Here is a 17,154-nt window from a genome sequence, read left to right as displayed (position 1 = left end):
CTCAAATCCATCCAGTTTTCTGCAGGAGTGAGTGAAGGAATGGAAGTGGCTTATTCTGAATGACGGGATATAGCTGCTCAATTGGTTGAGCTGAAAATGAAGTGTGCTCCTAAATTCTTTCTGTTGAGGATTCCGCCGCTTAATATACTTGCCTTTATTTTTTCTTGGCATAGAACCCTTGAGGAAAAAAACCAAATTTTTAGAAAGCATTCTGCAGACCTAAATGCTCTTAAAAAGAAAAGATTTTAGCTCACCCAGTTAGCTTAGTTTATGACAATCCTACTTATTTTCCAAAAGAATATTTTACCGTCTTAGTTTTCATCCCTTAACGTATGCCTAAATTTAGACCAATTACAATCCAAACTCTTGAGTTCTGACTTTACTCCCTCTGAGACTCTTGTTCAGGCTTTAGCTAATATAATGTTCCCTTGTTAACTATAGAAATCTAGGAAATTTGCAGAAATAATGCAATAAAAAAGATTTATAGATGAAATCTTTTCCTTTCTTTCATATATTTCATTTCTATGAAAAAAAATGAAAGTGAATAAAAAATGATTCGAAAGATACCTTCAAGTAGGATTTAATATGTAAGCCTTCAAGAAGAAATGGTGAAAATTGTCAAGAATCTGATGTTCAAACTTCATTTCCATAACCTCTTCGAAGCCCAGTGTAGCCCTATTCTTTGGTAAGACAACTGGTAGCCAGTGATCTTGGAAGTCGACTAGTTTTGATTTGTATCAGGAAACTTTTGTGGAAGTAAGGAGGTATTCAGCAAAAAGACCTACTTAATCGTGTTAACTCATCACTCTAAACAGATTCATTCTGTGTTCCCATATCACCCATCCAGAGCTATGCTTCTATAAAATATGCTGAGCAAGTCTGATGATTAAAGAAAACCCAGAGACTGGTAAGAAATAGAAATCTCATTAAATAAAAGAAGTTCAACAAGAATAAGATAATAGTTTTGATGTTAGTAACGTAGAAATAATAGAGAACTCATGATTTATTTTAAGTAAACTCACCTCCATCATGAGAGTCATCCTGTTATATGAGTATTGATAGATTAGAGACTGTGCCACTCCCCACAATCTTGGCTGAATGTTGTAGATCAATAAAGTGCTGTGTGGCTAATTGCTTAAAGTGCTTTTATTTTAAAGCATGGATTTACCATTTATAAGTGTACTGCAATTGAACAACTTGCATTACGACCAAAAGAAGCAATTTATTCCATTATAACTTTTAAAAACTCTTAAATAGGACCTCTCCGCACATCCCTCAAATAGCCTCTCCTCACAGCCAGCCTAAGCTAGCTAGGGGCATGTACATAGGAGAGAAAATAGCATGGAAGGCATTTTTAGAGAACACTAGCCCTTCCCATCCCAGGTTAAAGGACAGCTAGTTATGTGAGATTGATTTCTATTTTGGCTGAGTTTTGAACTTTAATCAAGATAGCTACCTACTAAGTCCTCTGAGATTTGTGGCCTAAAGCCAAATAAGATGGAAGAAACAATTATTTGTTTGGGGTTTAGTTTTCCCCAATTCAACCAATCTACAAATTTGTCAAACAATCTTTACAGTCTACATCTAAAGGCCCAAATTTTGGATTCTGCATACCATCAATATTTGCCAAATCTGCTTTCCATAGCAGGTACCTACCTGCTGAAAATTATGTATTCAGCTTGATGAAGATTGTAAGTAGTTTTTGTCTCCCTGGGGAAAATGAAAACCAAAAATCAAAGGAGACATACTCTCCTGACTCTTTCTTCTGTAGATGGAAACTCATACAGAAATAAGTCTCTCCCCTGAAGAATTTTATCATAAACACTAATAATTAGGGAACTTGTGATGTGTGTGGTCTCTAGAAACAATGCATTGTCCTTGTTGTGGATGAATATGCAAGGAAAACAGAGCAATCTGAGATTCCTAACATCTATGGTGCAGTGTTGGCTGTGGTGCTGCAGGGTGGAGAGTCAGAAATCACTGCGACTCCTGGAGTCACAAATCCCTATTATTTCTCCTCCCTGGCATTAGCAAGAAAGCATTTGATTCCTTCTTGCAACCTTTTGCATTGAAATCCCCCTGAGTGTAGGATTTGTGTGGACCTTAGTATCTGAATCCTTCTTAGCCTGTCTGTTTGCTGCCATTCTGTGTAGTAAAACCTACAGTAGAGAGTAGAGTTTTGTTTCTTAGAAAATGCTTCCTACAGTTCTTACTATGAAACCATTCATTCTACTCTGAAGAACTGAATTTTGAATCCTAGTAGCTAGCCAGAGCAGGGAAGATGAAAAATGAAAAATGTCATGTTTACTCTACACTTCTCAAGTTGAAACTTTGCAATCATTTCTCTCCAAGCAACAAGGAATGCTTTCAGCCTTTCAAATCTAATAGAAACTTGCCCCTTTGGGTCAGGGAGTTAGCTCTGGGTGACCAAACTCTTTGGTTTAGTAGTAAAGTGCATGGCTCCAGGGTTGAAGGGCCAGCTCTGCTCCTTAGATGGCATATGACCTTGGGCAATAAAAATTGTTCGAAGGATTAAATGATAAAATATATGAAGCACTTAGCATAGTGTAAGCATTCTCTAAATGTTAACTACTATTTTTGCTGTTGCTGCTAATAGGGATAATATAAAATTTGTTATTCTGATGCATTAATTTGTATTCTTTCTTACTCAGATCATTCACTACTCATTATTGGTTCAATAAACCAATATATAACAACATGTTCATGTTAGAATACATAATACATATAGACAGTTTTAACAAGAATTGTAAATTGTAATGGCTGTATTATTACAACTTGATGATTTTGTTTCTATTCCACTCTTGTTACTGGTGAGTTCTTTATCAGTATTTTTGCCCACTGTAAAAGTTTCTCTCAAAAATTTTAAGAACCAGTGAATTACTCTTATTCCTCTTTTAGTGAAGTCTATTCTTTTTGCTCTGTTCTGTTCTAATCTAGTCCTAAGTAACAGAATATTAAATCAGAGGTTTAAGCTAAGAGTCTAAGATTTTAGAAAAAAATCCTGTGAGTCAGGAATTTCAAAGAAGATTCAAAGCCAAGTATGAGATGCTTATGATCGTTACCCAACTCAAACAAATGAAAGGGTCAGGTTATTAATGGTTGAAAAAGGATCCACAAGGAGAATTTCTTTAATGAGCTATCTGCTGTTGGGGAAGGTGTAGAAATGTTTCCCTCTTTACCCCAAATCAAGAGAAGAGAACTGCATCGGGACCCTCAGGGATATTAGGAATGGAGTGTAATTATTACACGAGATGCAAAAGATTAGCTGGTGACAGATGAGCCACATGAGAGGAGGCTATGTAAGTTTCAATCTTTCCTCAAGTAATTTATGGGAACAACAGCCTCATGAGTGTTTTGTGTAAACCAAATGGGCCCCACCCATATTTGGAAGAATGAAAGAACCTCAGCAGACAGAAGCTGAAGATGCAAGAGTAAATTTCGAGGGGGCTTTGAATATCGTAAAGGAACCAGAGTTTCGTGTGTGCATAACAAGATGGCTCTAGCCATGGCCTCTGGCAAGAAGTCCCTGAAGAGCCCATGAATGTGTCCACCGAAGAATTAGCTCTAAACACCTGCCAGGTCTAGTGAGTATGAAGCCATCCTACCATGGTGTAGGGACTTGGCTTCTACACTCAGCCCTTTCCCTCCTTTGCTCCAGCTCAGGAGTCAAGGTAGCCAGTTGGGGGAGAGTGAAACAGAAAGAAGCATCAACCATGCCTCACCATCACACACCATTTCTGGGGTCCATCACAAACTCAAGGTTGGAAAGGAATCTTCTATGATCTTTAAGATTGATGTGTAATGTATGTGACCAGACTATCTAATATCAGAATGGAGACTTTGGCAACTTAATGTGATCACATAATGTTTTTATTATCTAAGGATGATTGCAAAAGTCATGATACTACCTGAGAACTTCATGCTGGGATAAAAGAGAATTTTCCCTTTTTGAATATATTTTAAAGAGAAAGCAGGAGACAAAATAATTTTGCTTCATAGTAACACCCCATAAGGTTTAATATGCTCACTAATTTTATAACCTCAATAAAAGATCTGTTGCAACTGAGACAACACAATCTTACAATATATGTTAAAGGAATGATCTCAGAGATAACTGGTGTTATCTACTGGTGTAGCTTATCTACCTACCTATATATTTTGAGAGAGAGAGAGAGAGAAAGAGTGAGAGAGTGGGGGCAGGGAGGGGGAGAGAGGGAGAGGGAGAGAAAATCTTAGGCAGACTCCACACTGAGTGCAGAGCCCCACTTGGGACTCGATCTCACAGCCCTGAGATCATGACCTGAGCCTAAACCAAGAGTAAGATGCTTAACCAACTGTGCCACTCTGGTGCCCTTTAAGTGTTATTATATTTTTGACCAAAGTTCAAACAGAAAGAACGTGCCATCATCTATGACCATTTCCTGAAATATCAAAGTATTTTGAGTAATTGCTTCAAAAATAAATTTCTGCTAAATTTGTTTACTTTCTTTTTCACATAAGACTCTTTTATCTATACATTTTGCTTTATATTTTTATTTTTGATAGATTCTCTTCAACTTCTCTAGAAATATTGGCACATTTTTCATGTTCATTTTTTTCTTCATGGTTTATATAGAAGATGAGTTATTCTCGGATTATAAATTTCATTAGTATGTTTGGCAAATTATGTCTTATCTTAAAGATCAGTAATCTAATTAGACATTTGTTTAAATTCATAGCAACTAAAGGGTATGTGGTAAAAGGCACTGATCATTACAGAGTTTGTTTAAAACAATTTGTTTTGATTAAAAAATTCAAGAAAGGGGCACCTCGGTGGCTCAGTCGGTTAAACATCTACTCTTGATTTCGGATCAGGTCATGATCTCAGGGTCGTGAGAATCAAGCCTGACTTCCAGCTCACATGAAACATGGAGCCTCCCCCCACTCCCTCTGCCCTAAATCCCCCCCAAAAGTAAAAAAAAAGCATGCATAGTTTTTATGTTTGATTTAGTAGGTGTCATCTATTTCAGTTTTGTATTACCAGCTTAAATTGCAACTTCACAATGTTGTACAACCCCCAGGAGATGACTTGTACTCTTTAAATCCACAGTCTGAAAAGACGATATTTGATATCTTTGGAGAAATGTGCCACAGAATCCATTGTATAACTGAATCTTCAACATTTGACTAAATTGCTTCAGATTCCTGACCTTATTAGGTTTTTTCCACAGGCTTATTTTGTTTATTTGTCTGCTTGTGTTTTAGGTGAACCAGATCTTCATAAGAACTCAGAAGATCTAGTAAACGCTGAAGAAAAACATGTGGATACACATTCATAGGTTTGAAATACCTTACAGGCTTCTGTCATTTTAAACATGAGAGGTAACTTTATTTTTTAGACAAGAAACCTAATTTCTGAAGTGAATGGTTCATAGAATATCATTAGAGACAAAGCTATCTCATTGCAGTGTCCTCCTGGAATCTTAAAAAAAAAAAAATCTCTCCTATTTTCTAAAGCAAAATCTTAAATATTTACTTTTTCAAAGAGCTTAGTTTGCTCATTGATAAAAATTATCCTCGGCGAGACATGTTAGTCCTTTAAAAATAATAATAATCTGTAGGCTGTGGAGAGATTTAATCACGATCCCCTTTCTACTTCATGTAGGAAATATGAATGTTAACACTAGGTGACAATAACAAAGCAAGGACATATTAGGAAACAAATAATCAGTGTTTGCTCAAATCTGTAGACATTTGTTTGCATCAGTGGTTCTCTTTTTAAAAGCTCAGCTTCTAAGGCTTGCCCTAGACCTATAAAATTACTAATTCTGGGAATCATGCCTTGGAAATCTTAATTTTTAATAATTCTGTCTGTGGTATTTCTGTACACTAGAGTTAAGGACCGTGGTCTTGGGTCTGCCTACAGGGGAAGTGCCAGCTGTTAGAAGGGAAGGATGTGTATTTATAGTGGAGATGTTGTAGGGTCTCCCTGCTCTTGGGGTGATGGTGGGGGGCGGGGAAGAAAATGCTGAGGAATCCTATACCAAGACTTTGAGATGCTGTCAGTAGCTCCTCACATATTGCTTTAGATATGAAAGAGTTAAACTGTGGTTAGCTTTTAGGATGACTCATCTCCGTATTCGTGAGTTGGTTATAAGACTTTTATTGATAAATAAATAATAGCAACTATCAAGTGTCAGAGCAGTGAACATCTCACAATCTCATGTGCATTAATCTCATTTAGTCCTCTCAACAATTTCAGAGTTGGTGATTGTGAAATCATATCTAAAATCTTTACATATGAAGCTTGGGTGGAAATCAAGCCCACAGAGTGGCTGTTCAGCAATTAAAACCCATGTATGTCTATATTTAACAATTTTAACATATTGTCTCATATTAGCTATAGCAATTTGTCTTCATACCCTCCATCCAAACTGTAAATTTATTACCTTTAGAGCCCATGGCTGTTTCTGAAGAGTTCTTTTTTTTTTTTTAAGATTTTATTTATTTATTCATGACAGAGTGAGAGCGAGAGAGAGGGGCAGAGACACAGGCAGAGGGAGAAGCAGGCTCCATGCAGGGAGCCCGATGTGGGACTCGATCCTGGGTCTCCAGGGTCACACCCCAGCTGAAGGCGGTGCTAAACCTCTGCACCACCAGGGCTGCCCTGTTTCTGAAGAGTTCTTAGGTTCTGATGATATAGGATGGACCCTCAAAGCATATTTTAGGGAAAACTAGATTCAGTGGAGTATTTATAGATGCTTTAAGTACAAAAAAATTTTTTTGTGTCAAATAAATACCATTTGAAAACTGAGTTGAACAAAATTAAGCAAGTCTTTCCTACTGGGTATCTTCAAGCCAGTGCACACTATGAAGCTTCAAAAAGATAAAAGTTTACAATCAGCATTTCTTACATGTTTATGATATGGAACTGGAATATTTATGAACATTTTCCAAAAACTGCGTGCAGGGGACACGGGTCGCCAGTACCTAAGTAAAAATGACTGTCCGATCTATGAAGAAGTCTATGGCAAAGTGTATATTATATATATTTACAGATAAAATGTCTGTAAAATTCTGGCATCCCATCAGTAAGGTGTTTCAGTGGGATTCAACTGGCAGTTAATGAAGTCTCTTTTATCTTTTTTTTTTCAACTAAAAAGACCCCAAAGCTGGAAAGATTTGAGACCCACTCAAACAGCAGTGTGCACACTGAAGCAGGCTATTAGACCATTGTTTTTTCCGTCCACACTAGCCAAATGCTGTTGTTTTCTTTTCAATCTGAGAAAGCTCTGCCTTCAGTCCACAGTCTTCCAGAAATCATGACCTGCAGTAGGTGAGATTTATACACCTTCAAGAAGGGATCCCTGGGTGGTGCAGCGGTTTGGCGCCTGCCTTTGGCCCAGGGCGCGATCCTGGAGACCCGGGATCGCGCCCAGGGCGCGATCCTGGAGACCTGGGATCGAATCCCACATCGGGCTCCCGGTGCATGGAGCCTGCTTCTCCCTCTGCCTGTGTCTCTGCCTCTCTCTCTCTCTCTCTGGGACTATCATAAATAAATAAAAATTAAAAAAAAAAAAAACATTTATACACCTTCAAGAAATAGGCAGGTCTCTTAAATAAGGGAAGTAGAAAACCAAAAGGAGTGGTGACATTTGGGAACAGTGACTCAGGCCCAGCATCTGGGAGACAAGAGCGGTGGTCAGCCTTTGGAAACAGGAAGGACACAGTGCACCTGACCTGAAGGCTGCAGCCAGCCAGTCTTTGCCTCCAGCATATTTTCACCATGTACAAATTAGGGACCAGTGTTTCCAGGTGTTTCCATTGGCTAAGAGACCTTTTTTTTTTTTTTTTGTAAAACCTTTCCATTTTTCATGTTGGCTCAAAGTGTTTTGAAACACCGTGTAGACCAAACAAAATGTATGTGAAGGTCAGATTTTGCCTCCAGGCTCCCAGGTTGCATATTAACCACACTTTCTTTGTGACCTCTAGCTGTTTCCCTGGCTGCCGTTGGGGAAAGTATAGACCTTATGGCAGCCTGGCTGTATCTCTGAGAGCCATTGCCTGTTTCATTCTCGGTGTGTGGGCCCCAGTATGAGATATTTTCCCACGAAACACTGAGGTCTAATTCAATGTGCCCCATGAGAAAACCTCATAAATCAACACTACACTTAGGGCAAGAAACCAACCTTTGAAATCTACTTTTCACATTGTTGAATAACTTCACTATTATTTCTGAGAGATTTCCATCCACAAAACTCTTTGGTTTTGCTTACTTTTCAAAACCGTTTTTGTTAATTAGAGTGAATGAGATTGGAAGTGGATGTACAATGCCATGCTGCTTTATCATTTACAAAGATGCTAGAATATAATTTATCATATTGTCTTCCTTGAAGGACACGCCAGAGACTGCTGGCGCTCCAAAAGCAAACCGATATCAGAGGGGCACTCACGGGGAAGGACATGTTCCCTCTTCCTACCAACACCTGCTCTTTGGTGTTGAGTGCACCGTCCAAGGAGAGGTCAAAGCCTAACGGAGTGCGGGCTGGATGTCGTCGGTGCATTTGCTTTATTTGACTTACTGATTTAAAATCTCTTTGAATGTCGTCACACAGGACTTGTTCTCTCTAGTTCACTACAGTCCTCGTGACTCCACTGGTTTTACACTCACACAGGCCCACTTACCCCATTTATACTGCCTTCTTGGCTTGTATAGCTACTTGGGTTTGGACTTCTGATCCAGACAAACCAAAGTTTTAGTAGAATTAAAATATACAGACAGACACATACACAGAGAGACGAAAAGAAGAAGACGACTCCCAGCTGGTAGAAAGCCATTATCTTTTCTGTACTGACAAAACCCTTATTTTTTTTATTATTATTTTTTAAAACCCTTATTTCTGACAAGGTATATAAAGTCCAAGGTGATACCGCCACACAGTAATCGATGCGTGTGTATGACTGAAACATGATCCTCATTTTTGTTCGGATTTTATTTCAGGATGATGAGAACAGGACCAGAACATCTTAAATCCTCAACTTTCCACACAGCTATGTTCTCCTTTTTCAACACACATCTGGATCGGGCCATTTTAATGGACTCTTAGGAGGAACTCGTAAGAAGAAGAACATAAATTCTGAGCTAGTAACTCCAGCCAACCAAGTACATCCAAAGTTGCCATCAGATTTTTTGGCCAGTGCTTCTGCCATTGTCCTTCCCCCAACAAACAGTCTTGGAGGAGATGTTTTGATTGTTTTGACCCAGCTTTTTCAAGCAAGTCTGAGAAATTTTGAAGACAAAAGTTGGATAGGTTAAAATTGTCATCGCTCTGAGCCCAGGTATAGCATAGGGGACTTGGTGACACATGTACAAAAGATGAAGCATTTTAAAAATTTACTTCCTTATATCCTTTTATGCAGAGTTCTGTAATTACAAATATTTCAAGGTTTTAAGTAAAAGCAAAGCAAAATTATGGGGGAATTTTTTTTTTTTTTTGCCTCTCTGAAGAATGGGCTATTTAGATTGTCTTTATTTTAAATACACGGAAGCAACATGAGAGGTGGGGCTGCTCAGAAGCTGTGGTTGACGTCCTGTGACAATCATAGAGCTTTACCCCGGCTCTACGACCTGATGACCAACCACTTCATTGTAACTCTCAAGCTGGGAAACTGCAGTGAGACCCATCCCTGAAACCAGTGGACCAAGTGGCATCCATGCCTGTGGTTTCAAAGCACTAAGACATCACCCACCTGAGCGTCATCACGATGCAAGTCCCATGTTCCCTACACTCCAGGATCAGAAGAACCCTCAGCCATTGTTGGAGACAGCTGTGAGGACTGAGAATGAAATTTGCCTTCTGGGGTGTTGATGCCATCAGGACATGACAAAATATATCACAGGCCCAGGGATAAGTGACAAGAAGTATGTGTGTGTATTGAAAAATATCTATGAAATGGAAACCCATCCTTTTCTGTACAGATAATATCATTTGGCGTGACTTGATAGTTTTACTACACAGAAACAGACTGCAGCTCTTGGAGACTCTGCTTGCTTGTCATGTCTTGCCTGAGCATGTGCAGAGCCTTTCCTTTGCCCCCAACTGAAGAACAACTTTTGTTTGTTATTAGCTGACAGGAAGGGTCAAGCACAATGAGGGGTTGTAACTTTTCACCGTGCAAACACGTCCATGATTCTGAAACGAATCTGTGTGGTGGGAGGTAGGAACTGGATGGAAAAAATCAAGAGTAGCCATCAGTTAAAGAATAACGTGAAGGAGGGTCCATCCATCCTATCAGTTTTCTGTTGCACCTGCTTTTTCCTTGGGTTCCACAATGCTAAGCAATATTTTAGAAATCGATATAATCAGAAGCTTTTAAGTCTGAGTGGTGGGATTTTACGATCCACAACTTAGATCTCCTTTAATGTGTAAGCCATATTCTAAATGCATATTAGGTATGCATCATTCTAATTTAAGATATATTTGTGCAGAGACTGTGTATAAAATGCCTTTAAATGTTCTGTGAATAAGGTCCTTAGTTTTTGGTTCACCTGAAACTTGTGTAGAACTCAGCTAAATAATTGAATTGTATCATAGACATTATAACGCAATTGATATTTTAAATGTAAGCAGTACGGATTGATCTCTGATGATGCGGTGGGGGGAGATTTATAGATATGTACATCATGGTGACTTTTTGTCTTTTAACTATGGACTTTTTATTTCTATTTATGAAGAAATGAGAACTACTGCTTTCAGTGTCTTTTTAAAAGTAGCTATTTACCAGCTAGAAAATATTCTGCATTTAAAATAGAATCTGACTCTCTGGGAAGCGTAATTACTTTTGTTCTTATTCCAGCCAGTCGTCTTTTGGAAAAGCTAGAGAACCTCTCCGGGGAGAAGTAACTTGGAACATTGCTTCTCAAGGATCATAGGAAACTTGTCCACTTTGTTCCTATTGATATTTTAGGACCTATAGACTTTGTTAACTAAAGAGAGAGAGAGAGAGAAATATAATGAATTCATCAGTTTCTGTATATGGCCTCTCACCTAATTTTCCAGGTTATTTAACTTATAAAGCACCGTGACTGAATTTCCAGAGGGAGTGGAGAAATAGGGTCTACTTCTTTAGAATCCGCACGCTGTCAGTGCGCTTTTTCTTTGCCTCGCCCCCCTTCCTCTCTGCATACCCTCCTCCCCCCCCCCCTCCACTTGTCTCCTTTCCATCTCCCTTATTCTCTCTTCCTTCCAGGGTAGCTACTAATTAGCGCCAACGGGAGGGAGTCAGGGTGGAGGTGGGCAGGGCCCACCTTTCTGCAAACACCAATGCTGGGTGGGCCCTGCGGAGGGCGGGTGAGTCAGGCTGCTGCATCTCGCCTTCCTGCTTTGCATTTCGATCCTCAGCTACAGGACACATACCTAACAATTCCACACGTCTCTTTATTTAACCAGCAGCCCTTTTATTTCATTTTTATCATGCCAAGCTACAATTCCTGTGTTTTTATTCTGCTGTAATTCTCTGTATTTCCTATTACATATGATTGTTAAATAAATCATACTTGAGGGAAAATAATTGTGAAACACTTGGTGTCTGATATCATTCCATTTGGTGGGGCGCGGACAAGTTGGAGAAATCGGAAAATCAGGCAGATTGCCAGCTTTGATATGAGTCCTCTCAGAAAATAATTTTCATTCTATTAAGGAAATACCCTTTGGACATCTGTTATTGGGCTGTTATCCGCAGGCTCATGGCCAGATGCGTGTTGCAGACGGGAATCGGAAAAGCTGAATCTTAGCTCCATAAATGTCGTATCTCATTGTGGAGATCGTTCCTACACATAATAACCAAAATGCCGCATAGAAAAGTAACCAGGGGCAAATAACATGCACCTCCGAGTATTAAGGAGGGTAAAATCTTCAGGGCCTTTAAGGCTTCTTTGAGTCAACTGCACATGAGTTGACACTTTCTTTACAAATAATAAAGAAGCTCATACTCATTGCCTATTTTCCACGTACGGCCTCTGTATTAACCCTCAACGTGTATCAGCTCTAATCCCCAATACTCCAGCAAAGTAGGTATCGATATGAGCAAGGAAACCAAGACTGAGGGAAAGAGCATAAGGCCAGGTCCCACGTGGAAGGAAGCCCGATCCGACCCAGACTGCATTTGCTTCTAGGTCTCTCTTGGCACCAAAGACCCCTTTTTCTTTCTCCTCTATCTGCGTAGGGTGGAGCAGAAGCACAGTGGACAGGAAAGCTCTGTGAAGAACAATGCGACCAAGGTAACAGCAGAGAATGTTAAAGAAGCAAAGTGGGGGATCCCTGGGTGGCTCAGCAGTTTGGCGCCTGCCTTTGGCCCAGGGCGCGATCCTGGAGACCCGGGATCGAGTCCCGCGTCAGGCTCCTGGCATGGAGCCTGCTTCTCCCTCTGCCTGTGTCTCTGCCTCTCTCTCTCTCTCTATGTCTATCATAAATAAATATTTAAAAAAAATAAATAAAGAAGCAAAGTGTATCAATCAAGGTGAAGACCTAAAGAGTTTCAGCTAATTGAATTAAGAATAATTGGTTCTCTGTGTGTCCCTTCTCAGACTCCGCCTCCCGGGCTGCGAAGCACTCCATCAAAATATAGAAATGCATCTATTCATCAGATACATGACATTTAACTGAAATTTTTACCTTATGTGTGATTCCATGATAAATTTCCACAAGGAGCAAAAAGCTCCCAAAGGCCATATTTTAATTCTGAAATACGATTTAGATATAAAACACCTATTTCCTTTGGAAGCTATATTAAGCCTTCTGTCCTCCGATTGCTTTTCTAAATATCGCAAATCCTATCCACCACCTAGAACAAGCCTTAAACCATAAAGACCATATATATTTTATTTTATTTTATTTTTTATTATTTTTTTTAAGACCATATATATTTTAGAGTCAAAAACAATCACCTTCTAATGTCCTCCATTACATATACGGCATTTCTTCGGAGGGAATCCCAAATATTTCAGATACAGCCCTTCTGGATCAACATGTATATCGAAAGCTCTGTTTGGGGCCACTGGTCTTTTAGTGACGTTAGTCAATGTCTAGGTTATTTGCTTACAATTTGTGGTGTTTCGGGAGCTTCCTTTGCATCTCAAGCTGATGCATTTTCTATCCCTGATAATTGAAGATCACAGTTATTTAGGGGTTCTTATAGGTTCTTACAGTCCTGCAATGGCATTAACATCCCGTTCTGACGTTGTCTCTCCCACTTCCTATCAGTGCCCTCCGAGGACTCGCTGTCCCCGTGTGTGGGTGAGGAGTCGTGGCAGAGGGGGCACTAACTTGTGGCAGGTGGCACGGCTGCTCCGCGCAAGAGCCGGCTTTGCAGCTGAGCGACGGCTCCTGGTGGCTGTGGGAGGCCCTCGCGTGCCTTCTCCGCGCTCCAGATCCCTCTCCTGCCTTTCTCCCCTGCGTTCCACACCCGACGTTAGTCTCTAGAGGTGGCCCCGAGGGGCCCGAGGGCCAGGGCCCGGCTCTTCGCAGGACGCTGCAGCGGGCCCAGCGCCTTTGATTCCTGGGGACAGAATGGTTTTGCACGTTTAACATGTGACCTCAAAGTGTGTGTTTCAAGCAACCCCACCCAGAGTTCAGTGTGGACCTTCGGAGGTGAAGGGTGGCCGCCCCCCAGGGCACCTGCAGGCCCCGACCAGCCCCCAGCTGCAGCTGGCCAGGAAGGCAGCTGGCGGCTCGAGCCCATCGCTGTGCAGGGCCTAGCAGGTGCTGGGGGACCCCCAAACCCCACCACCGCCCCACGGGAGGCGGCTTCTCTCCACACCGGACAAGAGGCTCCACGTTCCCGCTTTCAGCGTGGCTCTAGTCCCAGAAGGACTGGGAAGCGAGCCCGCGGGCCCCACGCAGAGGGCCTGGTGCTCGAGGCCTTATGCAGCCTCCTGCCCGCCGCGGCCCACATCTCATTCCTTCTGGAAGCCCGCGGGCCACTCCTGTCCGCAATAGAGCTCAGTGGCAGCGTGCACCACCAGGTCCCGCCGGCCTGCGGGCCCCACCGGGCTGCTCGCCTCCGGCTCGGCTCTGCCTCCTTTCCCCGGCCTCCGTGCATCAGCCTCCCCTCGCAGGCGGGGCCCTCTCCCGGCTGCTGCACAGGAGTCTACACGGGCGAAGCCTGTCCTGCGGGGTCAGCGACCTCGGGCCCCAGCCTGAGGCGGCAAGTCCTCGGCTGCGCCTCCCGCCTTGCCCTGCTGCCCCCTTCCCTCCTCCTCCTCCTCCTTCCTCCTCGTCTTTGTTCTCCTTCCTCCTCTTCCCTTGCAGCTTCTGTGACCCTCCCAAGATGTGAAAGTCCTGCTCAGCCCAGAGGGCCGGGGGCGTCACTGGCACCTGCCCCGGGAGGGCCGCTGGGCGGAGAGCCCGGGAGCCCTGGGGCACAGCCTGCAGGTGGCCCTTCCCCTCCTTAGCCTCACACTCGAAGGGTGGACACACGTGCGCACACACACACACACACACACGTCTAAGCCCAGGCTGTGTTGGGCCGCAGCTCTCCCTCGCTCACGGTTCCCTGGTCCTCTCCCTGCAAGGGCCTTTGGCACCTTGGCCTGTCACACGCCCCCTGTCCCCGCCGCCCGCATCTGGGCACAGGTCAGCCCTCCCAGAAAGCCTCCTCTGCCGCAGTCCTCTGCCCAGGGGCCCGGGCCCTCCGCTGCGGAACACCGTGCAGGAACTCGGTGGCTTGCCAGGGCGCACACCTGCTGCCAGACTTGCAGGTAAGGAAGCACTGAGCCCTACACATGGGGGCTGTTTAGGAAATGTTTATGGATTAAGTAAAAATGAATTCATGAAGGAAGGCAGGCAGGAAAAGTTTTCATTTGTCTGAAGTGTCTGGTAGGTGGTTGAGTTAATCCTTTTCAGATGACATCTCTAGTTAATTCAATCAAAATGAGACTCACTTTTCAAGCCCTTTAGATCTAAGTAATGCCAAAAAGCCATTTGTGTTTTTTTTTTCTCAGAGCAGACACATGGGAGTGCATTAATTCTTAATTAATACTTAATAGCTACTAAAAGCAAACCTGAATTATAAGAGAGAACCATTAAGATCTCCCCATCTGTCTCTTGTCTACCCTTGGGGAGATGGGGCTGCTGGTGCAGAGGTATATTAATTGTAGCTGATCTTACCAAATTTGCTAAGGAGAAAAGCTAACATTTCTGGGGTGATTTCTTATAGACTTGATGATTAATAGTGGGAACCACATAAGCTTAGGAACAGGAATGACCTCAATTCACAGTATGTTTTTTGGTGGTTGATAAGCTGTTGACCTTAACGTTTCCTAACCTCTTACCATGAAGGCTTTGAGAGAATGGCAAAATAATGAGGAATATTTAAAGGATCTGGACAGTACCTGACACACTGTTGGTTCTCAATGAACGTAAATTCGTGTTATTATTTTGTATTAATAATACCATTATTTCTTGTTGAATTTTATGTGGAAGACCTGAGGCAAGAAATATTTTATCCAAGGGACTGAATTTGACGCTCAGTTCAATCTCAGACTTCGTCGTGGTCTCTGTGATCTTGGACAAGCCTCCATTTCCCCCTCTGTGAGGTGGAGACCTAAGAGTCCCTAGTCTACAGAATTACTAGAATGATAAGAAATGGCCCATGTAAGATGCTGACAATAATGCCCGGCACAGTGTCTTCTAAACGGAGATAGTATGAGCTGTAAAAATTCCCCTTTAAAGGAATCATCCTCTTCTTATCAAATGAATTCCTGAGTGTAGTTGCAAGAACACAGCACGGCTTTCACTTCAGTAGCAATATCCTAAGAGTCCACAGGATGGGGAAATTTCTCCGTGTTAGGAGTAGGCTGGCGCTTCTACAGGAGACAGCACATTAGCATCAACTGCACAATTTATGTCCTTGCTGGAGGAGAGGAAAGGCACAATTACAGACATGCCAGAGAGAGAGACGTGGAGGTACAGTAGACTGAGGTATAGACTTGTGTACATATTTATAGACAAGACTCCTCTATTGATATGTATGTCGATATACGTCCTGTAGACATTGGATTCTGGGGGAAATTGTTTAATGCAAATGTCAGGAAGAAAACTATCAGCATAAAGATAAAATAACAATGACTTTTAGACTTCCAGGATGGCTTGTTAAATAAAACATATTAGACATCCAGGTGCACTTAGAAGCAACAATAGCAGTTTCTCAAAAGGAAAACTACAGGCACACACTCCAGCAAACTCCACGGGTTTCAGAGAGCCTTCATTAGCAACACAAAAAGGTCTTTCTTTGGAGGAAACAAAAAAAAAAAAAAGGAGAGGACCTTTCATAATGAGGAAATTGCCCATAAACAGACGCGTCCACTAAATGTGGTAAATCAGATGCAATCTAGAAGCCAAGTGGGTCAACACTGAAACCAGGATCTTTAAACCCACCCGGGAGAAAGGAGACTGCGAGAAATAGGCGGCGTGCAAAAGGCGCATTCAGATGGAGATGGCCTGGCAGCCTGGGCCAGGGCCACTAGGCCCTGGGTGGCCGGGGACAGGAGGCCGCAGGGCTGGCCTTCCCGCCCGGCCTCACTCTCCCCTGGGTCTGCTCTCCTCCGTTGCTCTCCCTCCTTCTCACCTCCCCTTCCCTAGCCGAACCCCCTGGAAGTGATAACTAGGGAAGTATTGATTGCCTGAGGCTTTGGTCTCTGTGCTTTATAGCGAAGGGGTTAAAACTGTTTTCTCTTTTTAAAGTTTCCTTTTTTGGGACCCCTCGGGGGCTCATTGGGTGAGCATCTGCTTTTGGTTCAGGGTGTGACCCCGGGGTCCTGGGATCGAGTCCACATTGGGCTCCCTGCAGGAAGCCTGCTTCTCCCTCTGCCTGTGGCTCTCCCTCTCCATGTCTCTCATGAATAAATAATAATAATAATAACAATAAAAAAATAAAAGGTTTCCTTTCTTATTTCAGCAGTTACCTTATACATATGCATTTGTACACATGTATTTTGTATATACATATGTGTACATATGCATGTATACACACATATGTATAAATTCTGCACACGCACACTCATATATATATATATATATAATTATATTCCTTAACAGAAAAAAATATTTTAACTCCACATTACACAATGAAAGAAAAAAGATTTGTAAACAGTAA

The 17,154-nt window shown here is 42.1% G+C and overlaps 1 protein-coding gene across 9 annotated transcripts in view; it reads left to right on the top strand.

The window, feature by feature from the left end:
* The window catches only part of PDE1A (phosphodiesterase 1A), a 322,617-nt gene extending 311,038 nt beyond the window's left edge, over positions 1-11,579 (top strand). For 5 of the 9 annotated variants that reach the window (XM_072752103.1, XM_026018380.2, XM_026018381.2 and 2 more), the window contains 2 exons: positions 5,266-5,382; positions 9,002-11,579. In XM_072752103.1, the coding sequence (XP_072608204.1) occupies positions 5,266-5,339 (74 nt within the window). In that variant the 3' untranslated portion in view covers positions 5,340-5,382; positions 9,002-11,579. The remainder of the gene's footprint in view (positions 1-5,265; positions 5,383-9,001) is intronic. The other 4 variants (XM_072752106.1, XM_072752105.1, XM_026018383.2 and 1 more) reach the window with 1 other exon arrangement.
* Positions 11,580-17,154: the final 5,575 nt, after the last annotated feature.

The sequence above is a fragment of the Vulpes vulpes genome, chromosome 3 (genome assembly GCF_048418805.1).
Source record: "Vulpes vulpes isolate BD-2025 chromosome 3, VulVul3, whole genome shotgun sequence".
Classification (NCBI taxonomy): domain Eukaryota; kingdom Metazoa; phylum Chordata; class Mammalia; order Carnivora; family Canidae; genus Vulpes; species Vulpes vulpes.
Note: the sequence above shows the minus strand (reverse complement) of the source record. Positions and strands in the feature narration are given on the sequence as shown.